A 25647-nucleotide genomic window follows, 5' to 3' on the forward strand; every position below is an offset into this window, starting at 1 on the left:
CATAAAAACTCTACCCAGATTTCAATGTTCAGCTCCTACCCTGCCTCCTCCGTGTAACCTTCTTTGATAATCCAATTACTTTGTTCTTCCTCTTCACCAAATTCTTTCAGAATTTGTTATTTGGAAAATCTGGCATTGCATCTGGGATCACAGCACATTTGGAAGGGAACCTCAACTTTAGTTCCATGCCTGTGCCAACACAGTGCAGTGGAAAGTGCATATGTTTTAGTATCAGACAATTCTTTTTTTTTATTAATTAATTAATTAATTTATTTATTTATTTATTTATTTATGGCTGTGTTGGGTCTTCGTTTCTGTGTGACGGCTTTCTCCAGTTGCGGCAAGTGGGGGCCACTCTTCATCGCGGTGCGCGGGCCTCTCACTATCGCGGCCTCTCTTGTTGCGGAGCACAGGCTCCAGACGCGCAGGCTCAGTAATTGTGACTCACGGGCCTAGTTGCTCCGCGGCATGTGGGATCTTCCCAGACCAGGGCTCGAACCCGTGTCCCCTGCATTGGCAGGCAGATTCTCAACCACTGCGCCACCAGGGAAGCCCCTCAGACAATTCTTAATTTCAGTTCTAACTCCTCCATTCCCTAGCTTGAGTTGAGGTACTTAACCTTTTAAAGACTCCTTTCTTCTCTAATCATGAAGAAAAATGTTTAACCTATGTATCATGAAATTATATATGCATTATAAATTATTTGGCACACAATAGGCCCTCGGTAAATGAGTTTTTGCTCTCTCTTCCTCTCCACTGTAGCCTTCATACTACCTAGCACAATGTTGAACATATGGTAAATGTGACTTTACTGAAATGCACAGAAAATTCAGTTTGACTACTCAGCTTTTCTGTGAAATCTACCTGCAAGGAACTGGCTATCTCTCATCAAGCACATTTTGGGCAGAGAAGTGTCCACAAGGCCTGAGAGAGCAAACTTAAGAGAGACCATTAGAGTAGACGTTAAACTACTTGGCTCTTGAAATGGTAATAGTGATGGTTAATTTTATGTGTCAACTTGACTGGGCTAAAGGGATGCCCAGAGAGTTGGTTAGACATAATTTCTGGGTGTGTCTGTGAGTATTTCTGGATGAGATTAGCACTTGAATGGGTAGACTCAGTAAAGAAATTGACCTCATCAATGTAGGTGGGAATGATCCAATCCACTGAGGGCCTGAATAGAACAAAAAAGTGGAGGAAGGGCAAATTTGCTCTCTACCTGAGCTGGGACATCCATCTTCTCCTGTCATTGGACATCAGCACTCCTGGTTCTCAAGCCTTCAGAGTAAGACTGAATTACACCACTAGTTTTCCCAGTTCTCCAGCTTGTGGATGGCAGATTTGGGGAATTCTTGCCTTCCATAATCCTGTGAGCCAATTCCTATAATATTACCTCCTTTTATATATATCTCTATATATCCTATTGGTTCTTTCTTTGGAGAACCTTAACACAGTCGTTCTCAGTCAAGGTCTGATGACCAAGTACAAAACTCATGGACGTGGGCACTGGTGAAGGATACATGTAGCTGTGAAAATCTGACTCCTGCACAACCTGTGCCCAAAACTCTTTAAAATTCAAAGTACAGTGTTGGAGGAAATTTGTACTCTCTACAGTTGCCAAATTTTGACATTTTCCCCCTGACATTTTTATTTTCTATTATCAGAAAGGGCAGAATTTCTCTGAAAAAGAGAAGAAAAAGAAGATACATAGAATATCAGTTTTAAGTGTTATTTTTGTTCTTGAAAAGGCTTCTCATAGACTTTAAAAGAAAGCTTTTTTCCTTCAGAGATTTATTTTGATAGAATTATCTGAGCCTTGTCAGGAAGAACAAAATTTTTGTGAGCCTACCGTACCAGTAAAATGCCAAATTATATGCTGTTAAGTTTTTTGTTTTATCTCTGGGTCCAGTCAAGGAGAGAAAAGATTTTGAATCCAGAACTATTAGCATTTGGAGACAAAAGAGAGCCTTCACTGCAGCTGATACCCTGGGGCTTGTTCCCCAGCCCTACAGGTTCTATCACTCAGGTGGGAAGATGCTATATTCCAGACACACACACACACACACACACACACACACACACACACACACACACACACACACTTCTGGAAATCTAAGGAGTTTACAAACAAGATCAATTTCCTCAGTAACCTCTTTTAAAAGCGTTAAGTCAACTTTATAATGAGCACCAGGAGATGAGTGCACGCACACATGCACACACACACACACACCACGCCCCCACCAAAAAAGTAACATTTTACTGAGGGCATTAAGTCTGCACTGGTATATCCTGATCACAAAGAAGTAACAGAGTGCAGTGGGAAGAGTTTAGACTTTAAAACCAGACACACCTGGATGTGAATCCCAGTTCTACCACTGTCTGGCTCTGCTACTTTGGGCAAATTACCTAACCTCTCTGAGTCTCAGTTTCTTCATTTGTAAAGAGGAGATAATAATAATATCTATGTTGAGGAGTCATGGTTAGAATTAAAAATTATATAGGTAAAAATGCCTTATGTATTGGCTTGCCTGCAGTAGGAGCTCCATAAATCGTATACTGTTACTATAAATGAAACCTGGGACTATGACACCTGAGAGACAAACTTCACATGTTGGAGACACCACAGGCAGGCTAGTGTGAGTGGAAAGAGGCACCAACAAGTCGGTGAGGCTGCAGAAGTGAGCAGGGGCCACATCAGGTAGGAGCTCGTGCAACCACAGTAAGGACTTTGGAATTTTGTTCTCAGTGTGATGGGAAAGCCATAAAGAGTTTTGATTAGGGGAATAAAATTTTTCGATTATGTTTTAAAAATATTTCTTCGGTTGCTATGTAGAAAACAGACTGTGGTTGAGTGGTTAGAGGCTACTTTAGGAGTCCAGGTGAGAGTTGATAATGGTGGGAGATGATGATGCAAATGGCAAGAAGTGTACTGAAGTGCAGTATGACTTGATGGTAGAGTTGACAGAACTTGCTGATAGACTGGGCGCATCGTACGAGAGAGAGGGGAGGAAAAATATGATTTTTAGGGTTTTGCACTGAGGAATTAGGAGAATGGAATAGCCATGAAACAGGACAGACTGTGGGAGAAGCAGTTTGGGTCAGAGAGGGCAGGGAATGAAGAGTTCTGCTTTGGGCATGGGAGGTTTGCAATACCTATTAAACATCCAAGTAGGAATTGGAGACTGGACCTCAGAGTAGAAGTGAGATAGGAATTTGGATGTCATCATCCTAAAGATGGTATATGGAGCCACGAGAAGAGGAGATTGCCAAGGTAGAGACAGAAGGGATCTGAGGCCCAGGGCACTGCAACATTTAGAGGCTGGAAAAGGAGGAAATCCAGTAAAAGAGACTTAGGAGGAATATTCATCCCTGGATTTAGCTACACAAACACATTGGTAACTGGAATAGTGGGGACAAAAGCCTGATGTGAATAAGTTCCAGAGTGAATGGAAACTGATGGAGGGAAAAAAAAAAATAACAGTATAGGCAACTCTTTTCAGGGATTTTATTGTAAGGGGAAAAAAGAGAGAATAGCTGGAAGGAGAAGTAGAGTCTTGAGAGTTTTTTTTTTAAGATGGAAAACATATTAGAATGCATGCTGATGAGAATGATTTAGTAGAGAGGGGAAATTAATGGTGCAGGAAAAAGAAGAGAAAATTTCAGAAGTGAAGTCCTTGAGTAGGCCAGAGGAGGTGAGATCTGAAGAAAAGTGGGAGGGTTGGCCTTAGACACAGTGAATTGTAAGAGGAAAAAAAGCCAAGTTTATGAGCAGAGATTCAGGAGGCTGGTAGAATAATTGCCTCGCATATTCTAGAACCAGGCCTAGGCCAAAGCGCATTACTGGAGAGTACCCTATATCGGGGATGGGGGCATTCTACAGTATGATATTTCACCACACAACATTGGGAAAGGTAATTTTGTTTTTCTCCTGGTTCCCTGCCATTGACCCCTCCTGCAGCCTCTGTGGCTTTTCTAACCAGACTCCAGCATGGACACTGCATGCTAATGAGACAACGCTTGGTCCATTCCCAGACACTTGTTTCTGAATAATTAATCTGGCATTTTATCAGCACCTACAGCCTTGGTTTTCCTGATGATTAAATAAAAGGCCAAGGCTCTTAACAACCGTCAACTAGCTCTTTGGTGTGGTTTGGCTCCATGTCATATTAACCCACTGGGAAGTCTGGAACAATCTGATGAAAGGAGCACACCCTCCCCCTTTTGGGTCCTCCCCCAAATCATAGCTCAGACAGCAGGGGTTCAGCTTAGTCTTTCTGGGAAGATGGAGGAGGACAGGATGTCCTGACAGTTTCAACTCCACACAACCATTTCGAGCATCACCTGGGCCCTCTGGCTTTCCTGAGTCCCTTCCAACCATTCAAAGGCCTTGTTTTTGTTTGCTTCCTGGCAATTCTCATGTCTCCCTCCTCTCCGTCTGCTAGTCTTCTATTTCTCCTGAATGTGATCAAAGTCAGCTTAAGTATGACTCAAGCCCTAAATTCAAAATAAAGGAAAGTCTCCTTCCTATTGAGAATTAAAAAAAAAAAACCCGAACAAGAACAGGTTTCTCTCAGTTCAAGTTTGAAAATGCCAGGCAGAAGCTATACCTTTTAAATGAGCTTTGAGATTTCTTTGAAGATGGCAGAAAGATGGAAGAGAAAGAGGATCGGGTAGCAACTGGCTTTTGTGAAGTCCAGCTGGCACTGTAGAGCTTCCTGAATTCACAAGGGGCATCAGAGGCACTGAGATGGCAGAGATCGTTGTGGCAGAAGCAACTGGAAAATGTCCTGGGACTGAAACACAGACAGATTAACATCACCCCGGTGGACACTAATGACTTGCACTTTGAAATGCCAGAGGCTCATACTGCCAGTTAAGACAAGGGAAAAACACATTTCTAGTCTCCAAAGACCTTAGGTCTTTCCAAACTCTGCAGGCAAATGCAGCCGTCATGAATTTCTGCAGCGGGGCAGCCCCTTCGTGCCAGTAGGGGAATCACTGCCAGAGTTGCTATGGGCAGCGTAGTCAGCAAAGCTGAATAAAACAATCCCTGAAAACCTCTCAGAAGTCAGTAATGATTCAATTTATAATTCAACGCAATCAAGCCTACAGCATTTCCAAACACCAAGCTTATTTTAGTGATACCAGGTAAAACACTTTTTCCTCTGAAGGTTTACAGGCTAGACAAAAGGGTTTCCAAAAAAGTTTTATGATTTACCATCAACAGATAATTAGAATGTCTTTTCAATCACTGGCATCTGGATAAAGTAATTTTGCCCCAGCATAGGCATTTCTAGGAAGCAAACAAAAGTCAAAGAGGAGGGCGGAGTCAGATGGCGTACTAGGAGGACGCAGAATTCACGTCTCCTCACAACTAGGGCACCTACTAGGCACCGGTGGGGGACCACGGACACCTCAGGCGATGGGAGGAACCCCCAGCGACCAGGTAGGACGTGGGGCGTGGGGGGAGTGAAGGGGGAGGAGAAGTGAAGGCGGGACTGGACTGGCTCCCCTGAGGGGCAGCTGGGGGAGGGGAAGGGAACCCATGTCGGAAGGGGTAAATTGGGGGACCACTGGGAGGGCAGAGGATCAAAAGGGAGCATGGCCAGGTTTCCCCTGCCCACTTGGGCCCCCAGGAAACTGCTGAGCTCCGGCCCCCTCCAGCCACGCGGGTCCTGAGGGAGTGGGAGGGAGGGAAGGGAGGGCAAAAGCAAAGGCCGGACCTCCAGGACCGGCACCCCTGAGGGGTGGCTGGGGGAGGGGAGTTCCTACAGCCAGTGGGACCCACCCGCGGTTAGGGGTCCAGCGGTGACAGGGGACACCCTGGGGGAGACGGTGGGGGAGGGGCACGAAGGAATGGAAGGGAACGCAGCCAGTGCTTTGCCTGTCCACTTAGGCACCAGGGAGCCTGTTAGGCTCGGGCCTAATCCTCTGCCCTCTGAGCCTCCCTCCTGCTGCTCAGAACCTGAGCCTCGCCCCTACGCCCCCACCCAGGGCCCCACCTCTACACTCGGAGACCCCCTCTGAGACCCCCTCCAATGCACTGGGCCTAAACCCCACCCACACACCCTCACTCCGGGCCCTACCTCCAAACTCCAGAACCCCAGACTCCAGAGGCATTCCCTTCCACGTGCTGCCTCTCCCCACCTGCACAGGTCCTAAGCAGAGGCCCTGCCCGACCTTGAACGTGTCCCAGTACCCTCCTAGGTCCTGCTCCACCCTAAACCCCACCCCTGCCTAAGTTCCACACACACACACAAACACACACACCCCCGCCCCCCTGCCTAAACTCCGCCCCCACAGCCAAGGCTTTTTTTTTCCTCTTTTAGATTGGGGTTCTGTTTTACCTTGTTGATTCATTCTTATTGATTCTTTTAAACTTTTATTTTTCCTAATAAATCTTTTATTTTTCTAATTTTATTTTATTCTTTATACTTTGTTATTGTTCTCTCCTTTTGGCTTGTTCCCCCCCCTTCCTTTTTTCTGTTGTGGTTTTATTTTACCCTGTAGTTGTTTCAATTACAGTTTTATTTTTCCTAATATATTTTTTATCTTTCTAATTTTATTTTGTTTTTTATTCTTTGATATTGTACTGATCCTTTTTTTTTCTTTCTTTCTTTCTTTTTCTTTCTTTTTTTAACCACGCCATGAGGCTTGCAAGATCTTGGTTCCCAAGCCAGAGGTCAGGCCCAAGCTCCTGTGGTGGGAGCTCCGAGTCCAAACCACTGGACTAACAGAGAACCTCAGACCCCAGGGAATATTAATCAGAGTGAGGCCTCCCAGAGGTCCTTATCTCAGCACCAAGACCTGGCTCTATCCAACTGCCTGCAAACTCCAGTGCTGGACGGCTCAGGCCAAACAACCAGTAAGACAGGAATATAGTACCACCCATCAAAAAGAGAGAGAGAAAAAAAAAAAGAGACGACAAAAAAATATGTTACAGATGAAGGAGCAAGGTAAAAACCTACAAGACCAAATAAATGAAGATGAAATAGGCAAACTACCTGCAAAAGAATTCAGAGTAATGATAGTAAAGATGATCCAAAATCTAGGAAACAGAATGGAGAAAATACAAGAAACATTTAACAAGGATCTAGAAGAACTAAAGGGCAAACAAACAGTGATGAACAACACAATTACTGAAATTAAAAATACTCTAGAAGGAATGAATAGCAGAATAACTGAGGCAGAAAAACGGATAAGTGAGCTGGAAGATTAAATGGTAGAAATAACTGCCAAGGAGCAGAATAAAAAAAAAAAAGAATGAAAAGAATTGAGGACAGTCTCAGAGACCTCTGGGACAACATTAAATGCACCAACATTCGAATTATAGGGGTCCCAGAAGAAGAAGAGAAAAAGAAAGGGTCTGAGAAAATATTTGAAGAGATTATAGTCGAAAACTTCCCTAACATGGGAAAGGAAATCGTCAAGTCCAGGAAGCACAGAGAGTACTATATAGGATAAACCCAAAGAGAAACACACTGAGACACATATTAATCCAACTATCAAAAGTTAAATACAAAGAAAAATATTAAAAGCAGCAAGGGAAAAGCAACAAATAACATACAAGGGAATCCCCATAAGGTTAACAGCTGATTTCTCAGCAGAAACTCTTCAAGCCAGAAGGGAGTGGCAGGATATATTTCAAGTGATGAAAGGAAAAGACCTACAACCAAGATTACTCTACCCAGCAAGGATCTCATTCAGATTCAATGGAGAAATTAAAACCTTTACAGATAAGCAAAAGTTAAGAGAATTCAGCACCACCAAACCAGCTTTACAACAAATGCTAAAGGAACTTCCCTAGGCAGGAAACACAAGAGGAGGAAAAGACTTACAAAAACAAACCCAAAAGAATTAAGAAAATGGTAATAGGAACATATCAATAATTACCTTAACTGTAAATGGATTAAATGCTCCCACCAAAAGACATAGACTGGCTGAATGGATACAAAAACAAGACCCATACATATGCTGTCTACAAGAGACCCACTTCAGACCTAGGGACACATACAGACTGAAAGTGAGGGGATGGAAAAAGATATTCCATGCAAATGGAAATCAAAAGAAAGCTGGAGTAGCGATCCCCATATCAGACAAAATAGACTTTAAACAAAGACTATTACAAGAGACAAAGAAGAACACTACATAATGATCAAGGTATCAATCCAAGAAGAAGATATAACAATTGTAAATATTTTTGCACCCAACATAGGAGCACCTCAATACATAAGGCAAATGCTAACAGCCATAAAAGGGGAAATCGACAGTAACACAATCATAGTAGGCGACATTAACACCCCACTTTCACCAATGGACAGATCATCCAAAATGAAAATAAATAAGGAAACACAAGCTTTAAATGACCCATTAAACAAGATGGACTTAATTGATATTTATAGGACATTCCATCCAAAACCAACAGAATACACTTTCTTCTCAAGTGCACATGGAACAGTCTCCAGGATAGATCATATCTTGGGTCACAAATCAAGCCTTGGTAAATTTAAGAAAACTGAAATCGTATCAAGTATCTTTTCTGACCACAACGCTATGAGACTAGATATCAATTACAGGAAAAAAACTGTAAAAAATACAAACACATGGAGGCTAAACAATACGCTACTAAATAGCCAAGAGATCACTTAAGAAATCAAAGAGGAAATCAAAAAATACCTAGAGGGCTTCCCTGGTGGCGCAGTGGTTGAGAATCTGCCTGCCAATGCAGGGGACACGGGTTCGAGCCCTGGTCTGGGAAGATCCCACATGCCGCGGAGCAACTAGGCCCGTGAGCCACAATTGCTGAGCCTGGGCGTCTGGAGCCTGTGCTCCGCAGCAAGAGAGGCCGCGATAATGAGAGGCCCGCGCACCGTGATGAAGAGTGGCCCCCACCTGCCGCAACTAGAGAAAGCCCTCGCACAGAAATGAAGACCCAACACAGCCATAAATAAATAAATAAATAAATAAATAAACCCAAAGTTTAAAAAAAAAACCAAAAAACCTAGAGGCAAATGACAATGAAAACACGACAACCCAAAACCTATGGGATGCAGCAAAAGCAGTTCTAAGAGGGAAGTTTATAGCAATACAATCCTACCTCAAGAAACAAGAAACTCTCAAATAAACAACCTAACCTTACAACTAAAGCAATTAGAGAAAGAAGAACAAAAAAACCCCAAAGTTAGCAGAAGGAAAGAAATCATAAAGATCAGATCAGAAATAAATGAAAAAGAAATGAAGGAAACAATAGTAAAGATCAATAAAACTAAAAGCTGCTTCTTTGAGAAGATAAACAAAATTGATAAACCATTAGCCAGACTCATCAAGAAAAAAAGGGAGAAGACTGAAATCAACAGAATTAGAAATGAAAAAGGAGAAGTAACGACTGACACTGCAGAAATACAAAGGATCATGAGAGATTACTACAAGCAACTCTACACCAATAAAATGGACAACCTGGAAGAAATGGACAAATTCTTAGAAAAGCACAACCTTCCAAGACTGAACCAGGAAGAAATAGAAAATACGAACAGACCAATCACAAGCACTGAAAATTTCTCAGAAAGAGAAAAACAAATACCGTATGCTAACACATACATATGGAATCTAAAAAAAAAAAAAAAAAGTTCTGAAGAACCTAGGGGCAGGACAGGAATAAAGATGCAGATGTAGAGAATGGACTTGAGGACACGGGGAGGGGGAAGGGTAAGCTGGGACGAAGTGAGAGAATAACATTGACATATATACACTACCAAATGTAAAACAGATAGCTAGTGGGAAGCAGCCGCATAGCACAGGGAGATCAGCTCAGTGCTTTGTGACCACCTAGAGGGGTAGGATAGGGAAGGTGGGAAGGAGACGCAAGAGGGAGGAGATATGAGGATATATGTATATGTATAGCTGATTCACTTTGTTATAAAGTAGAAACTAACACACCATTGTAAAGCAATTATACTCCAATAAAGATGTTAAAGGAAAAAAAAAAAAAGTCAAAGAAGAAAGAGCTTGCTGGAAACTTTCTCAAAAGGAAAATCTTTCAAGAACTGCTCTCAGCTGCAGGAAGGGAACGTTCTCACACCAATTTGATCAGCAAAATAAATCGGGGCTTTGAGCAGTGCGGATCAACAAAAGAATATCTGGTGTGACTGAAGGAAGGAAATCTGTGGTTAAACATCTAAAACTGCAAATGGGTAGGAACTGATTAAATGTAATGTCAATCTCATGAATTCAGTCCTAAATGAATCTAAAATTCACACGTCACAAGTTTCTAAAGTCAATTTAGCACTTACAAATCTGGTCGACAAATAACTTTCCGATGCCCTGCACCAGGTGCTACAAGCAAGGGGAGAAGTAAGACTAGACCTGAGTTCTCAATTTCTCATCCAGTTGAGAAGGCCAAACTAACAGAATGAAAGGGGCATAATTAAAGGCCAAATTGTGTGATACTGATTTTAAGTTGAATATAAGTTCAGAAATCAGTGTTGGTTGGGGTGGAAGAGTTCCTGGGAGGCAGAGTAGCAAAAGACCCCCAATAAACCCAGACATATTCTTCTACAGGCCTGCCTGCAATTGTCACCATCATTGCTGTGCCTTTGCATTGTGGTTATTATTTTAAAACAGTGTAGGATAGTGGTTAGATACACACTGGCTTTGGAACCCGCCTGCCTGGTTTCAAACCTGGCTCAGTCACTTATTAGCTGTGTGATCTGGAGCAAATTAGCCTTTCTGTGCCTCAGTTTTCTCATTTATAAAATGTAGTTACTAACAGATCCCACCTTATAGAACCGTTAGGAACGTTAAATGAGTTAACGTATGTAATTCACGCAATGAATTTATAATTTGGTGTGCATCAGAATCACCTGGGGAGTTATGTAAAATATGGGGTCTGTAGAAGTTAAAGAAACTAAGCTCCCTAGTGCAGCTAATTATATTTGGGGAGATGGTGGTAGAGTATAGTGTGGAGACTTTTTTCTTTGAGTGTCTTATTTCCAAGCCACTTGGTCAGCAGACCATTTCACCTTTGTTCTAGGGTGTTTCTCCTCAACCTCTTGCACAATTTTGCTGTGGAATATTTTTGGTGTGCTAGTTTCAATTTGGAGTATATCCGATTTTTTAAAACATTCATTTATTCTTGACTTGTTCCCTTTTGTTGAAACTTTGGAGTATAGCTTAGTTATATTTTAATCTTTCAACATTTTCAGTGTGTTATCTTTTTTTAATGTAATGAAGTTATAATCAACAAAATGATAAAGAAATGAGAACACAGAGAATGAATTAAAACAGTAAAAATAATTTAAAAATCAACTTACTGATGTTTAGAGGAAGCATGCTGTTAAAGAATTAAACCTAAAACTATGGAGAATAATGGTACTACCCAAAGTCAGTATGTATTAAGTTGGGCCTTTTTCTAGTGCAACAGCAAAAGCTCTCTCAAACCAGCTTAAGTACAAAGGTGATTTATTGGCTCATGTACCTGGTAAATCCAGGGGTAAATCTGGCTTCAAGCACAACTGGATACGGAAACACCAATAAAGTCATCAGGCTTCTCTCCAGACCTTGGCTCTGCTTCTCTGTGTTGTTCTCATTCTCTCCTACTACATACAGGTGTCTTGGTGGGGCAGGGAGAATGGCCACCAGCAATTGCTGATTCACGTTTTCACGGCTGATAACTCTAGGATAAGGTGTCTTTCCTACCAGCTGCCGTTAAAAATTCAATGAATTATGCCATTTGCCTTATTTTGGGTCCCTATTACTCTAGCCAAAAAGATGGGATTCTCTCATAGGCTAGGCCTGGCTCATGTGCTGATCCCTTGACCACTAGTGGGGTGTAATATTGGAAATTAGAAGTATGAATGTAGGGGAAACATTGTGGAACAACGACAAAAAAATGCTGACAGTCTCCTCCTTCTAACATGCAGCGATAAACACCTATCTTTCTTGCCATATATAATTCAAAAAAGTGCTTTAATATAATGTAATTCAACTGTCCCACACTCAACGAAAACACACCACTCACTTTCCAGTGGGAGACAACCCCAAGACACACATTGGTTCTACATCCTGCTTGCTGTGCCACATTTGCAGGTGATCTGCATTCCTCCTAGTCAGGCCTGGAAAGCAAGATGGGCAGCCAAGAACAATAGCCATATCAATGTCTTTGCAACTTAATGCAATGAAAAATCCATATATTCTTTACTAAGCACAAGTAAACTCCATTAGTTTCCCTCTCCAGCTTAAACTGAAATTATCAGAAGGTAAGTTGCATAAAAGTATCCAACTTGTAAAAGAAATTACTTTCCAACCCTTAGAGAGACATAAGCTAAAACAAAATTTCATATTACCTATTGCTCTTAGAAAATTAAATATATTTTCTAGTTCCTTAAAAACAACAACTACAAAAAAAACTTCAGTTAAACAGGAAATTTAAGAGACCCATGTCACATTTTGGGAATTAACAATGACTGTTAATAAAGACTTCCTAAAGTTTATGTTCAGCTATTACAAGGATGATAACTGTTTTCTGTCTTGAAGGGATTCAGTTGTATAGTACATTGAAATGCCAATTACGTTTGACTACTATTCTATATTGATTTATCCAGACACTATCCGCCCTGTGGGAAACACATAAACTTTCAGCCTTCACACATGGTAACACTGGGAAAATATCAGCAATAACCCCTTGTTGCCAATGCTGGTTACTTTCTTATAGTAAATGACCCTGCATCTGTCTTCCTGGTTTGTGCACTTAAGAAAGAATTATTGTTTGATGGAAGTGTTGCTGAAGGGTGTAACAATGACAAATTGGACCTCCACTTATAATGAGAATCTCGGGGCTGTGTGCAAATAAAGGTCTGAGCAGAATATTTTTTGAATAATTGGGAATTACATACATGTCTAAATTTGGATATGAAAAATGTAGTCACAGATGAAAAAAGCCCTTGATTCATCAGACAAGTTGCCTTAAGAAAAAATACAATCATAACTAAACATTAAATCTGTTGCTTAAAATATGTTAAGGCTTTTAAGCAAACCAGGCTTTTAAACTCAAGGCAATCACTTGGTTCTTTGCTCACACTAGTTTGGATGTATTTGTGTGAAAATTGGAGGAGACTCCAAAAAGGCCAACAAACAATTATGAATGATCAGCTCTAGTTTTTGATTCTTTGCGATTCCTCATAAATTATATGAGGCCAAGAAAAGGTTAATTTGACCTAAGTGAGATTAATGTCCACTGCCTTGTAAATTTCCCATTCAGGGCGTTGAGTACCATACTTTCAGCTAAGAATTTTGAAGTTAAATCTTTTTTTTTTTAAACTTTGATCTTAAATGAAAATCTTTGTCTTAGATTGTATTAGCTACAATCTCAGATATTTCATGTTTTATTTAAAATGACTTAGCAACAACAGCAAGTTTTGATGTTTGAGCAGCTATTTGCTGGAGAAGTCAATCAACCATGTTGTTCCCATGAGCACGTCTCCAGTTCGAAGAGGTACAGTCTGAAACATTTATCTGCCTGTTTCTGTTTACCCTGCATTTATATTGACATGATTGAGTGCAGTGTTTTTCAAACTCCAAGTCATGCTGTATTAATGAATAGTGAAATCAAAATACAACCAGCATTTAAGATCTTTTTCTTTATGAACACTTAAAACCATATACAAAGTAGAGAGAATAGTAAAATGAACTCCTATACACCCACCACCCAGATTTAAAAAATAGCAAGATATTCACACTTGCTTCTTATGTCCTTTTGTTCTAACTTTTATTCCTTGGGGAGGTTTCTTCAAGAAAATTCCACACAGCATGTTAATTTACTTCTATATATGCCAGCATGTATCTCTAAAAATATACAAGTATTTTCTTACATAGCAACAGAGCCCATTATTACACTAAAAAAGCAATAATTCTTGTATTGTGCATTATACTCGTCTAAAAAATGTCTTCTTATAGCTGGTTTGTTTGAATTAGGATCAATCAGCATTTTAAAAAATGAAATAGAAAATAGATAAGTAAATATCTAATGGCATCACATGTAGCAAGGCTCATTATTGTTTTATAAAATTTTTTGGTATGTGTGTATTTATGTCACTTATAAAACGTATTTTCTTACCATTGGTCATAGCCACGGAAGCGTGAACCCACTGGTTTAGAGATCCTCTCCTTTACTCGATAGGCTCTGGGCAGACTTCTGTGTCCAAAAACACTTTCTGTAGTTTAAGAAGGGATGTATATACAGAAAGGAGAGCTCTGTATCTTTACTGTTCCCTCTGACTAGATGTCCTCTCGCCATGATGTCTACTACTTAACATCTTCCCCAGCCTACGAGGGCTGAAATATCATTCCCACTATGAAACCTTCTTCTGCTCTCCTGCCTGGCTATCATTTGGCTTGTCTCTTCTTCATTCTACTCATCACACTGCCTAATGTAATGGTTATCTGTATACAATATGTGTTTTATCCTCTCCTATAAATTAAGCTCATCAAATGTAGTATGAATAATTTCTTTGCCCTGAGATGTAACTTGCCCCGTGTTTTGCTTACACTAAGCATTTAGCAACTAGAAAACTGAGTTAGGAATTTGGGACACTGGCTATAGATTATTAGGCAGTAAAGATGTTGGTGTCAAAACTGGACCCCAAGGAGAGACTGGAGAAGAACCCAAATTCATGAGGTTTAGACTTGATTATGAAAAGCAACAACAATATTGATGGTAGTAACATTATTTTTCACAGTTTCCTATGCACCTGTAAGTACGTCACTAATATTCCCAAATAATCCTGGGAGGAAAGGGTAGATATCACCAGTTTTACATATTAAAAAAAAAAGCAGTTAAGTACTTCCGCAAAGTCTGGCTTCTAAACTGTTAAGATTCTGTTCAGAGGCTATTCTATTTACTGGGATGGGGACCCCTAATTTTCTAACCAACAGCTGAACGCATTTCATAGTTCAGAATAACTGAGGGAGAAACCAAGGATGCTCAACCTGGGCTTCTCTTCCACTTTGTCACATCTTTGGAGACTAAAGAAATCTGAGAACAACTTGGTTAAGTCTGAACAGAAAAACAGGCAAAACCACTCTTTCTCTCTTACACACACACAGCACATGCCTTGCGTGTGTTAACAGCTATTCATCCTTCAGACCTAAACTTAAAGATCCCTTCCCTGGAAACTTTTTTGATTCCCAGGTGAGGCATACTCGCTCAAGGAAACATGTCTCTTTCCTTCAGAACCCCTGTTTCAGTGTTTAATTCATTTAGTGTGATTATTTGATTAATATCTGCCTTGTCCCTTAGAATGTAACTTCCATAACAGTAAGGACCATGCCTGCTTTTGCCCATCATATTTTTTTCTACACTTAACTTGCTGCCTGGCAGAACTTAGGGGTTTAATAGTGAATACATTCATGATTGAATAAATGAATGCCTAGACAAATTTCATCAGTATTGCCTCATACTTCAAGAGGAAGCCTGGTACAAGAACAGAGAGAATCTTGGTTGGGGATTAAGGGTTTCAGAGCTAGAAGCAAGTAGAAAAGAATATGCATTCATTCTCACTACTACCTCTACCAGCCTCATTGGTTCTGCAACCACATGCCTTGTCTTTCCTTCTGTGACATTGGTTGGACTGTCTGGATTCTTACCTAAAGTCAATGCCTTCACTTTTGTACTGGATCCCATCCTGTCTTGCATATTCAATGTACTGTTTCTCCATCTTATGCTGCATTATCAATTTTTCACCCCTTACTGCAGCACTGTCCAGTAGAATTTTCTATGATGATGAAAATGTTCTCTGTGCTGTCCAATATGGTAGCTACTAGCTATATGTGGTTGAATGTGGTTAATTACTAAGGAACTGAATTTTAAAATTTATTTAAATTTAAATCTCCACTTCCCCTTCCTTCATGTACTCTTAAACTTGCTTCACTCAATCATTTAGCTCAACATGTCACCAAAATGGCTCTTCTAAGCATCACCAGGGACCTCTGAGTTGAGAAATCCTATGGTCAATGTTGAGTGCTCATTTTACCAGAACTAACAGCAGCATTTTACATGGTTGATAATTCCCATGGTTGAAAGATTTCTCTCTGTTATTTGTGAACTCACTACACTCTCTTGGTTCTCCCCCTACCTCTCTGACTATTCTTCTCAGTTTCTTGTGCTGGATTTTCATCTTCGCAACCTCTAAATACTGAAGTGTCATAAACCTCAGTACTTCGACCTCATCTTTTGTCTATCCATATTTTCCTCCTAGGTGCTTTCATCCATTTCTCATCCATTTCTATGGCTTCAAATAATGGATACAGACTGTAAACTCCCAAGTGTATCTCTAGCTCTGAACTCCAGACTTGTATGTCATACAGCCAACCCCCTACTCAAACTTGACGTTTGGATGTCTAACAGGCACTTCAAGTTTAATATTCCAGACTACTTTTGATTTCACCTTTTAAATCGGCTTTTCCCTGTCTTTCCCTTCTTAATCAGTGCCATCTCTGTCTTTCTAATTGCTCAGGTCAAAAATTTTGGAGTCATTTTTGACTTACATCCCATAGCCAATCCATCAGTAAATCCTCTTGGTTCTACTATTTAAATGGAGTGAGGATCTGACCCCTTTTCATTCTCTCACCTGCCACCCCCCTTGTCCAAGCCACTACCATCTGTACTCTGGATTATTGCAAGGAGACCAGCCTCCTCACTGGTCTCCCTACATTTATTTACCCTTATTCCCTTAAAATCACCTTTTCAAACAGCAGCCAGTGTGATCCTTTAAAAATGCAAATGGATTCATATCACAACATACTAAACTTTCCAATGGTTTCCCATCTCATTCTGAATAAAAATCAAAGTCCTTACTACAACGCTCTGCATGATGAGGCCCCGAACTATCTCTCAGATCCCAACGCCCACGGTCCCCGCCACCCCTTTTGCTCTTTCTTCTCATCCACACCGTCCTCATTGTTCTCCGAGGGGGTTAAGCATACCACCCTCAGTTCCTTTCCCCTTATTTATTTTACATCACAGTTCTTATCTGTCTTCCTAAACTAAACTTTGGAGCCAATCGAATCAAAATCCAGACTTGGTCTGTTTTGTTCTCTGCTGTATCCGCATCTCAAATAGTGTCTGGCACTGAATATGTGTTCAATAAATCGGTGTTGAATGAGTGAATAAATAAATTATATCCTAGTGCCTAGTAGTATAACCCAGAGTAAATCATTTAACCTTTTTTTGGATCTCATTTTTCTCATCTCTCAAAGGAGAAATGAGCTGGATAACCTCCAAACACATTTATTCAGTAATTATTTAATGCAACCTACCGTGTGCTTGGCACTGGGTACGTGCTTCCGCTACAGGAAGAGGTCTCACAGTTCCTGCTTTCAAGGAGCTCCTCGTCGGGCTTCCGGGAAAAACTTCTGAGCTTTCACCTGGGAATGCTTAGAATACAGCTAGGTGGAGAGGGCGTTGGAGAGTTGTCTATACTTGAAGCCTGTTCTCGGCTTCCCACATAACTCCGATTGCCCCAACAGATACTGAACGGGCAAAACTTTGCTGAGAAAGCTGCTCTGAATTCTGTTTGAAAATACATACATAACTTGACTATCAATTAGTGTTTTTACAAACTGAGATGGCAAGATATCACAGTACTGTTTTAAAAGAGTTATGTTTATGAGTCGAAACCTTTGGGTAACTTGGGAACTTGTAACCCAAATATACATATATAATATGCAAAAAATCTTTAAGTTGATTTACATGCACAGGGTACCCTTCCAAGTCGTAAGGCTGGGGGCCTCCTATTTTATCCCCAGATTTGGCTTAGGACTTTTTTTTTTTTCAGGACTCTTAATTATACTGTTATCTTGCTGGCGCATTTACTGAAGGAAGGGGTGGGGTGGGAGTTGGGTAATATAATGCGTTCACCGCCAGCTTTAAAACTATACGACCTTCGTTAGAATCCATCCATTTCATAAAGCAAGGCACTGCTCATGGACTTAAAAGTTGGACCTCCGTATACCTTTACACTGTCCCCTGGCCCCAAGCACACAAATCACATATTTAACCTTGTAGGCCACTAGCACAGTGCAAAGGTCCTTAACGTTTTTCAGGTCCCACACTTCTGACTATAGAACGTTCCTCTCAGTAGGCGCGGCATCTTGGGCTTGGAGCGGGAACCGCGTAACGTCGGCCACCACTCCCGCACTCCGCAGAGAAATGTCCCACACTCCGGGATCTTCACAGTCGGCTCTTCTCGAGGGTTCCCGGGTGTTCTCGCTAGTTGGCCCCCCGCAAGCCCCTGCGCGAACCTGGGAGGAGTCGACCTCTTCCGACTCTACCAACTGAAAAGCGCAGGGGTGGAGGGACTGAACATGCTGACGTGAAGGAAAGAGAACGGAAAGAGACGCTTCTGGAATGATATATCAAGCCACCTTGTAATGCACATATCTCGTGGGGATCATATGTCCTGGGAGAAACAGGTTTTTCCGTCTTCCAAGTTATAACAACATGTGCCTCCCCCTACGTCTGGCGCGCCCGGCCTTTGGTCTCTCCCGCTCCGGGCGACCCCGCGGTCACATGCTCCCCCTGTCCTTGCCCGGCGTGCAGCCTAAGGTGGGGACGGCTGAGCCATGGCGGCCCTGCTGAGACCGGCCCGCTGGCTCTTCCGCGCCGGGGCGGCCCCGCACCTCCCGCTCTCCCTGCGCCTTCTAGCGGGCGGCCCGAGCCGGCCGCACGCCGCCTTCTGTCCGCGCGCCGCTCGCGCCGGGCCCGTCGCCGGGTGAGTTCCCGGCCGCTTCCTCAGCCCGCTTGCAGCGCGGCAGTTCCTCGGGGTCGTGGACGTGGGCGAGGGCCGGGTCCCACCTGTGCCCTTTCTACACCCTCCTCGCTGCTCCAGGGCCAGGCGTCCCCGGGCCTCGTATCACGCTCCTCTCCGGGGTGTTTAGGGTGACAGGGTTGGTCGCCTTCAGAAGGTTACGGCCACGAACGTGGCTTGCTTCCGTCATGGATTCTGCCATCGCCGCCTCGGACTTGGTCTTCCTGCCCTCGGGTTATCGACGTCCTAAGAAGCTGAGAGGGGCTTTGAAGGCTGCTGCCGGGGGTCAGGTGTTACTCTTCTATGATTGACCGGCTCGGGTGTTGTCCCACGTGCAAGCGTTATTGGTGCTTAGTAATCATCTAGGACTTAAGTTTCGAGAGCTTTTTTTTTGGAGGGAGGATAGGTTGGGAATTTTGGGTGAGCTAGGGGTAGCTTAGAGATGGCAGTTTAATTGTTTATCATTAGTTTGGGCTTTTGCCTCCGTTTTCTTCAGTGGAGTTTACCTCTCAGTATTTATGAAGATGTGCAGCGGGTTGGGAGTTGTGACAGTAGGCTCTGTAAGTGTCAGTGAATGGATATGTGGACACATTCTAGGCACTCTGTGGGAGCTGGGGGTGCAAAGGCAAATTAAGTTCTCAGTGGGTGTCAAATGTGTGAATAAATGCTCTCATGGATTGAGGTTTATCAGGAGGTAAGTTTGGTATCGACTTTGCCAAGGAGAGGATAAGGAAGTTTGATGAAGGTGTTAATTAGAGTAGTATTCTGATCACCTGAGAAGGGTAGGTGGGCACTGAGATTTTAGAATTGAAGAAAAACTGATTTTGAAAGACTAGTGTTTATGAATAGAGGTACTTTGGGAGACAGTATAAAGACTAAGAGCTGAGGGTCTGGAATAGGCCAGGGCTGGACTGCAGGCTTCTCTGTTTGCATTGTGCCACTGGACAAGTTACGTAATGTTGACAGGCCTCAGTTTCTTTAGTTATAAGATGGGAGTGGTAATAGTGTTGGTGATATTGCATGAGGTTATTTATATAAAGCTCTTAACATAGGGCCTGGTGCCTAGTAAATGCTGTATTAGTTACTATAATAGTAACAGTAATAGCTGTGATTGCATGGATTTTTTGTGGTCCTCCTTGGAAACCTACTTTATGTGTAGAATTACATGGAGGAAATGTTTTATGACTTCTTTTTTTTTTTAATCAGTCATCAATTTTATACACATCATTGTATACATGTCAGTCCCAATCGCCCAATTCAGCACACCACCATCCCCACCCCACTGCGGTTTTCCCCCCTTGGTGTCCATACGTTTGTTCTCTACATCTGTGTCTCAACTTCCACCCTGCAAACCGGTTCATCTGTACCATTTTTCTAATTTCCACATACATGCGTTAATATACGATATTTGTTTTTCTCTTTCTGACTTACTTCACTCTGTATGACAGTCTCTAGATCCATCCACGTCTCAACAAATGACTCAATTTCGTTCCTTTTTATGGCTGAGTAATATTCCATTGTATATATGTACCACATCTGCTTTATCCATTTGTCTGTCGATGGGCATTTAGGTTGCTTCCATGACCTGGCTATTGTAAATAGTGCTGCAATGAACATTGGGGTGCATGTGTCTTTTTGAATTATGGTTTTCTCTGGGTATATGGCCAGTAGTGGGATTGCTGAATCATATGGTAATTCTATTTTTAGTTTTTTAAGGAACCTCCATACTGTTCTCCATAGTGGCTGTATCAATTTACATTCCCACCAACAGTGCAAGAGAGTTCCCTTTTCTCCACACCCTCTCCAGCATTTGTTGTTTGTAGATTTTCTGATGATGCCCATTCTAACTGGTGTGAGGTGATACCTCATTGTAGTTTTGATTTGCATTTCTCTAATAATTAGTGATGTTGAGTATCTTTTCATGTGCTTCTTGGCCATCTGTATGTCTTCTTTGGAGAAATGTCTATGTAGGTCTTCTGCCCATTTTTGGATTGGGTTGTTTGTTTTTTTAATATTGAGCTGCATGAGCTGCTTGTAAATTTTGGAGATTAATCCTTTGTCAGTTGCTTTGTTTGCAAATATTTTCTCCCATTCTGAGGGTTGTCTTTTCGTCTTGTTTATGGTTTCCTTTGCTGTGCAAAAGCTTTGAAGTTTCATTAGGTCCCATGTGTTTATTTTTGTTTTTATTTCCGTTACTCTAGGAGGTGGATCAAAAAAGATCTTGCTGTGATTTATGTCAAAGAGTGTTCTTCCTATGTTTTCCTCTAAGAGTTTTATAGTGTCCGGTCTTACATTTAGGTCTCGAATCCATTTTGAGTTTATTTTTGTGTATGGTGTTAGGGAGTGTTCTAATTTCATTCTTTTACATGTAGCTGTCCAGTTTTCCCAGCACCACTTACTGAAGAGACTGTCTTTTCTCCATTGTATATCTTTGCCTCCTTTGTCATAGGTTAGTTGACCATAGGTGCGTGGGTTTATCTCTGGGCTTTCTATCTTGTTCCATTGATGTATGTTTCTGTTTTTGTGTCAGTACCATATTGTCTTGATTACTGTAGCTTTGTAGTATAGTCTGAAGTCAGGGAGTCTGATTCCTCCAGCTCCGTTTTTTTCCCTCAAGACTGCTTTGGCTATTCAGGGTCTTTTGTGTTTCCATACAAATTTTAAGGTGATTTGTTCTAGTTCCGTAAAAAATGCCATTGGTAATTTGATAGGGATTGCATTGAATATGTAGATTGCTTTGAGTAGTATAGTCATTTTCACAATATTGATTCTTCCAATCCAAGAACTTGGTATATCTCTCCATCTGTTGTTATCATCTTTAATTTCTTTCATCAGTGTTTTATAGTTTTCTGCATACAGGTCTTTTGTCTCCCTAGGTAGGTTTATTCCTAGGTATTTTATTCGTTTTGTTGCAGTGGTAAATGGGAGTATTTCCATAATTTCTCTTTAAGATTTTTCATCATTAGTGTATAGGAATGCAAGAGATTTCTGTGCATTAATTTTGTATCCTGCAACTTTACCAAATTCATTGATTAGCTCTAGTAGTTTTCTGGTGGCATTTTTAGGATTCTCTATGTATAGTATCATGTCATCTGCAAACAGTGACAGTTTTACTTCTTCTTTTCCAATTTGTATTCCTTTTATTTCTTTTTCTTCTCTGATTGCCATGGCTAGGACTTCCGAAACTATGTTGAATAATAGTGGTGAGAATGGACATCCTTGTCTCGTTCCTGATCTTAGAGGAAATGCTTTCAGTTTTTCACCGTTGAGAATGATGTTTGCTGTGGGTTTGTCGTATACGGCCTTTATTATGTTGAGGTAGGTTCCCTCTATGTCCACTTTCTGGAGAGTTTTTATCATAAATGGGTGTTGAATTTTGTCAAAAGCTTTTTCAGCATCTATTGAGATGATCATATGGTTTTTATTCTTCAATTTGTTAATATGGTGTATCACATTGATTGATTTGCGTATATTAAAGAATCCTTGCATCCCTGGGATAAATCCCACTTGATCGTGGTGTATGATCCTTTTAATGTGTTGTTGGATTCTCTTTGCTAGTATTTTGTTGAGGATTTTTGCATCTATATTCATCAGTGATATTGGTCTGTAATTTTCTTTTTTGGTAGTATCTTTGTCTGGTTTTGGTATCAGGGTGATGGTGGCCTCATAGAATGAGTTTGGGAGTATTCCTTCCTCTGCAATTTTTTGGAAGAGTTTGAGAAGGATGGGTGTTAGCTCTTCTCTAAATGTTTGATAGAATTCACCTGTGAAGCCATCTGGTCCTGGACTTTTGTTTGTTGGAAGATTTTTAATCACAGTTTCGATTTCATTACTTGTGATTGGTCTGTTCATATTTTCTGTTTCTTCCTGATTCAGTCTTGGAAGGTTATACCTTTCTAAGAATTTGTCCATTTCTTCCAGGTTGTCCATTTTATTGGCATAGAGTTGCTTGTAGTAGTCTCTTAGGATGCTTTGTATTTCTGCAGTGTCTGTTGTAACTTCTCCTTTTTCATTTCTAATTTTATTGATTTGAGTCCTCTCCCTCTTTTTCTTGATGAGTCTGGCTAATGGCTTATCAATTTTGTTTATCTTCTCAAAGAACCAGCTTTTAGTTTTATTGATCTTTGCTATTGTTTTCTTTGTTTCTATTTCCTTTATTTCTGCTCTGATCTTTATGATTTCTTTCCTTCTGCGAAGTTTGGGTTTTGTTTGTTCTTCTTTCTCTAGTTCCTTTAGGTGTAAGGTTAGATTGTTTACTTGAGGTTTTTCTTGTTCTTTAGGTAGGCTTGTATAGCTATAAGCTTCCCTCTTAGAACTGCTTTTGCTGCATCCCATAGGTTTTGGATCGTTGTGTTTTCATTGTCATTTGTCTCTAGGTATTTTTTGATTTCCTCTCTGATTTCTTCAGTGATCTCTTGGTTATTTAGTAACATATTGTTTAGTCTCCATGTGTTTGTGCTTTTCACGTTTTTTTCCCTGTAATTCATTTCTAATCTCATAGCATTGTGGTCAGGAAAGATGCTTGATAATGATTTCAGTTTTCTTAAATTTACTGAGGCTTGATTTGTGACCCAAGATGTGATCTATCCTGGAGAATATTCCGTGCGCACTTGAGAAGAAAGTGTAATCTGTTTTTGGATGGAATGTCCTATAAATATCAATTAAATCTATCTGGTCTGTTGTGTCATTTAAAGCTTCTGTTTCCTTATTTATTTTCATTTTGGATGATCTGTCCATTGGTGTAAGTGAGGTGTTAAAGTCCCCCACTATTACTGTGTTACTGTTGATTTTCTCTTTTATAGCTGTTAGCAGTTGCCTTATGTATTGAGGTGCTCCTATGTTGGGTGCATATATATTTATAATTGTTATATTTTCTTCTTGGATTGATCCCTGGATCATTATGTAGTGTCCTTCCTTGTCTCTTGTAACATTCTTTATTTTGAAGTCTATTTTATCTGAAATGAGTATATCTACTCCAGCTTTCTTTTGATTTCCATTTGCATGGAATATCTTTTTCCATCCCCTCACTTTCAGTCTGTATGTGTCCCTAGGTCTGAAGTGGGTCTCTTGTAGACAGCATATAGATGGGTCTTGTTTTTGTATCCATTCAGCAAGCCTGTGTCTTTTGGTTGGAGCATTTAATCCATTCACGTTTAAGGTAATTATCGATATGTATGTTCCTATGACCATTTTCTTAATTGTTTTGGGTTTGTTTTTGTAGGTCCTTTTCTCCTCTTGTGTTTCCCACTTAGAGAAGTTCCTTTAGCATTTGTTGTAGAGCTGGTTAGGTGGTGCTGAATTCTCTTAGCTTTTGCTTGTCTGTAAGCTTTTGATTTCTCCATCAAATCTAAATGAGATCCTTGCCGGTAGAGTAATCTTGGTTGTAGGTTCTTCCCTTTCATCACTTTGTTCTTTCCTTTCATCACTTTAAGTACATAATGCCACTCCCTTCTGGTTTGTAGAGTTTCTGCTGAGAAATCAGCTGTTAACCTTATGGGAGTTCCCTTGTACGTTATTTGTCGTTTTTCCTTTACTGCTTTCAATAATTTTTCTTTGTCTTTAATTTTTGCCAATTTGATTACTATGTGTCTCGGCGTGTTTCACCTTGGGTTTATCCTGTATGGGACTCTCTGCACTTCCTGGACTTGGGTGGCTATTTCCTTTCCCATGTTAGGGAAGTTTTCGACTATAATCTCTTCAGATATTCTCTCTGGTCCTTTCTCTCTCTCTTCTCCTTCTGGGACCCCTATAATGCGAATGTTATTGCGTTTAATGTTGTCCCAGAGGTCTCTTAGGCTGTCCTCATTTCTTTTCATTCTTTTTTCTTTATTCTGTTCCGCAACAGTGAACTCCACCATTCTGTCTTCCAGGTCACTTATCCGTTCTTCTGCCTCAGTTATTCTGCTATTGATTCTTTCTAGTGTAGTTTTCATTTCAGTTATTGTATTGTTCATCTCTGTTTGTTTGTTCTTTAATTCTTCTAGGTCTTTGTTAAACATTTCTTGCATCTTCTCGATCTTTGCCTCCATTCTTATTCCGAGGTCCTGGATCATCTTCACTCTCATTATTCTGAATTCTTTTTCTGGAAGGTTGCCTATCTCCACTTCATTTAGTTGTTTTTCTGGTGTTTTATCTTGTTCCTTCATCTGGTATATAGCCCTCTGCCTTTTCATGTTGCCTATCTTTCTGTGAATGTGGTTTTTATTCCCCAGGCTGCAGGATTGTAGTTTTTCTTGCTTCTGCTGTCTGCCCTCTGGTGGTTGAGGCTATCTAAGAGGCTTGATGGGAGGCTCTGGTGGTGGGTAGAGCTGACTGTTGCTGTGGTGGTCAGAGCTCAGTAAAACTCGAATCCACTTGACTGTTGATGGGTGGGGCTGGGTTCCCTCCTTGTTGGTTGTTTTGCCTGAGGCAACCCAACACTGGAGCCTACCTGGGCTCTTTGGTGGGGCTAATGACAGACTCTGGGAGGGCTCACGCCAAGGAGTACTTCCCAGAACTTCTGCTGCCAGTGTCCTTGTCCCCACGATGAAACAGAGCCACCCCCCGCCTCTGCAGGAGACCTTCCAACACTAGCAGGTAGTTCTGGTTCAGTCTCCCACGGGGTCACTGCTTCTTCCCCTGGGTCCCGACGCACACACTATTTTGTGTGCACCCTCCAAGAGTGGGGTCTCTGTTTCCCCCAGTCCTGTCAGAGTCCTGCAATCAATTCCCACTAGGCCTCAAAGTCTGATTCTCTATGAATTCCTCTTCCCGTTGCCGGACCCCCAGGTTGGGAAGCCTGACGTGGGGCTCAGAACCTTCACTCCAGTGGGTAGACTTCTGTGGTATAAGTGTTTGCCAGTCTGTG

General features: G+C 41.2%; 1 protein-coding gene and 1 long non-coding RNA gene across 2 annotated transcripts in view; one reads left to right on the forward strand and one right to left on the reverse strand.

Annotated features, from left to right (window-relative positions):
• Window positions 1-239: 239 nt before the first annotated feature.
• LOC309644270 lies at window positions 240-18488 on the reverse strand. The gene is made up of 2 exons (XR_014254334.1): window positions 17311-18488; window positions 240-4793 (listed from the first exon to the last, which is right to left on the reverse strand). It is a non-coding gene; the product is annotated as an uncharacterized lncRNA (long non-coding RNA).
• Window positions 18489-18560: 72 nt separating this feature from the next.
• LRPPRC (leucine rich pentatricopeptide repeat containing) overlaps window positions 18561-25647 on the forward strand; it is a 108328-nt gene continuing 101241 nt past the window's right edge. The window contains exon 1 of the mRNA XM_082427656.1: window positions 18561-18764. Within this exon, the coding sequence (XP_082283782.1) occupies window positions 18616-18764 (149 nt within the window). The 5' untranslated portion in view covers window positions 18561-18615. The remainder of the gene's footprint in view (window positions 18765-25647) is intronic.

Source organism: Balaenoptera physalus, assembly GCF_965194825.1.
Source record: "Balaenoptera physalus genome assembly, chromosome: 15".
Lineage (NCBI taxonomy): Eukaryota > Metazoa > Chordata > Mammalia > Artiodactyla > Balaenopteridae > Balaenoptera > Balaenoptera physalus.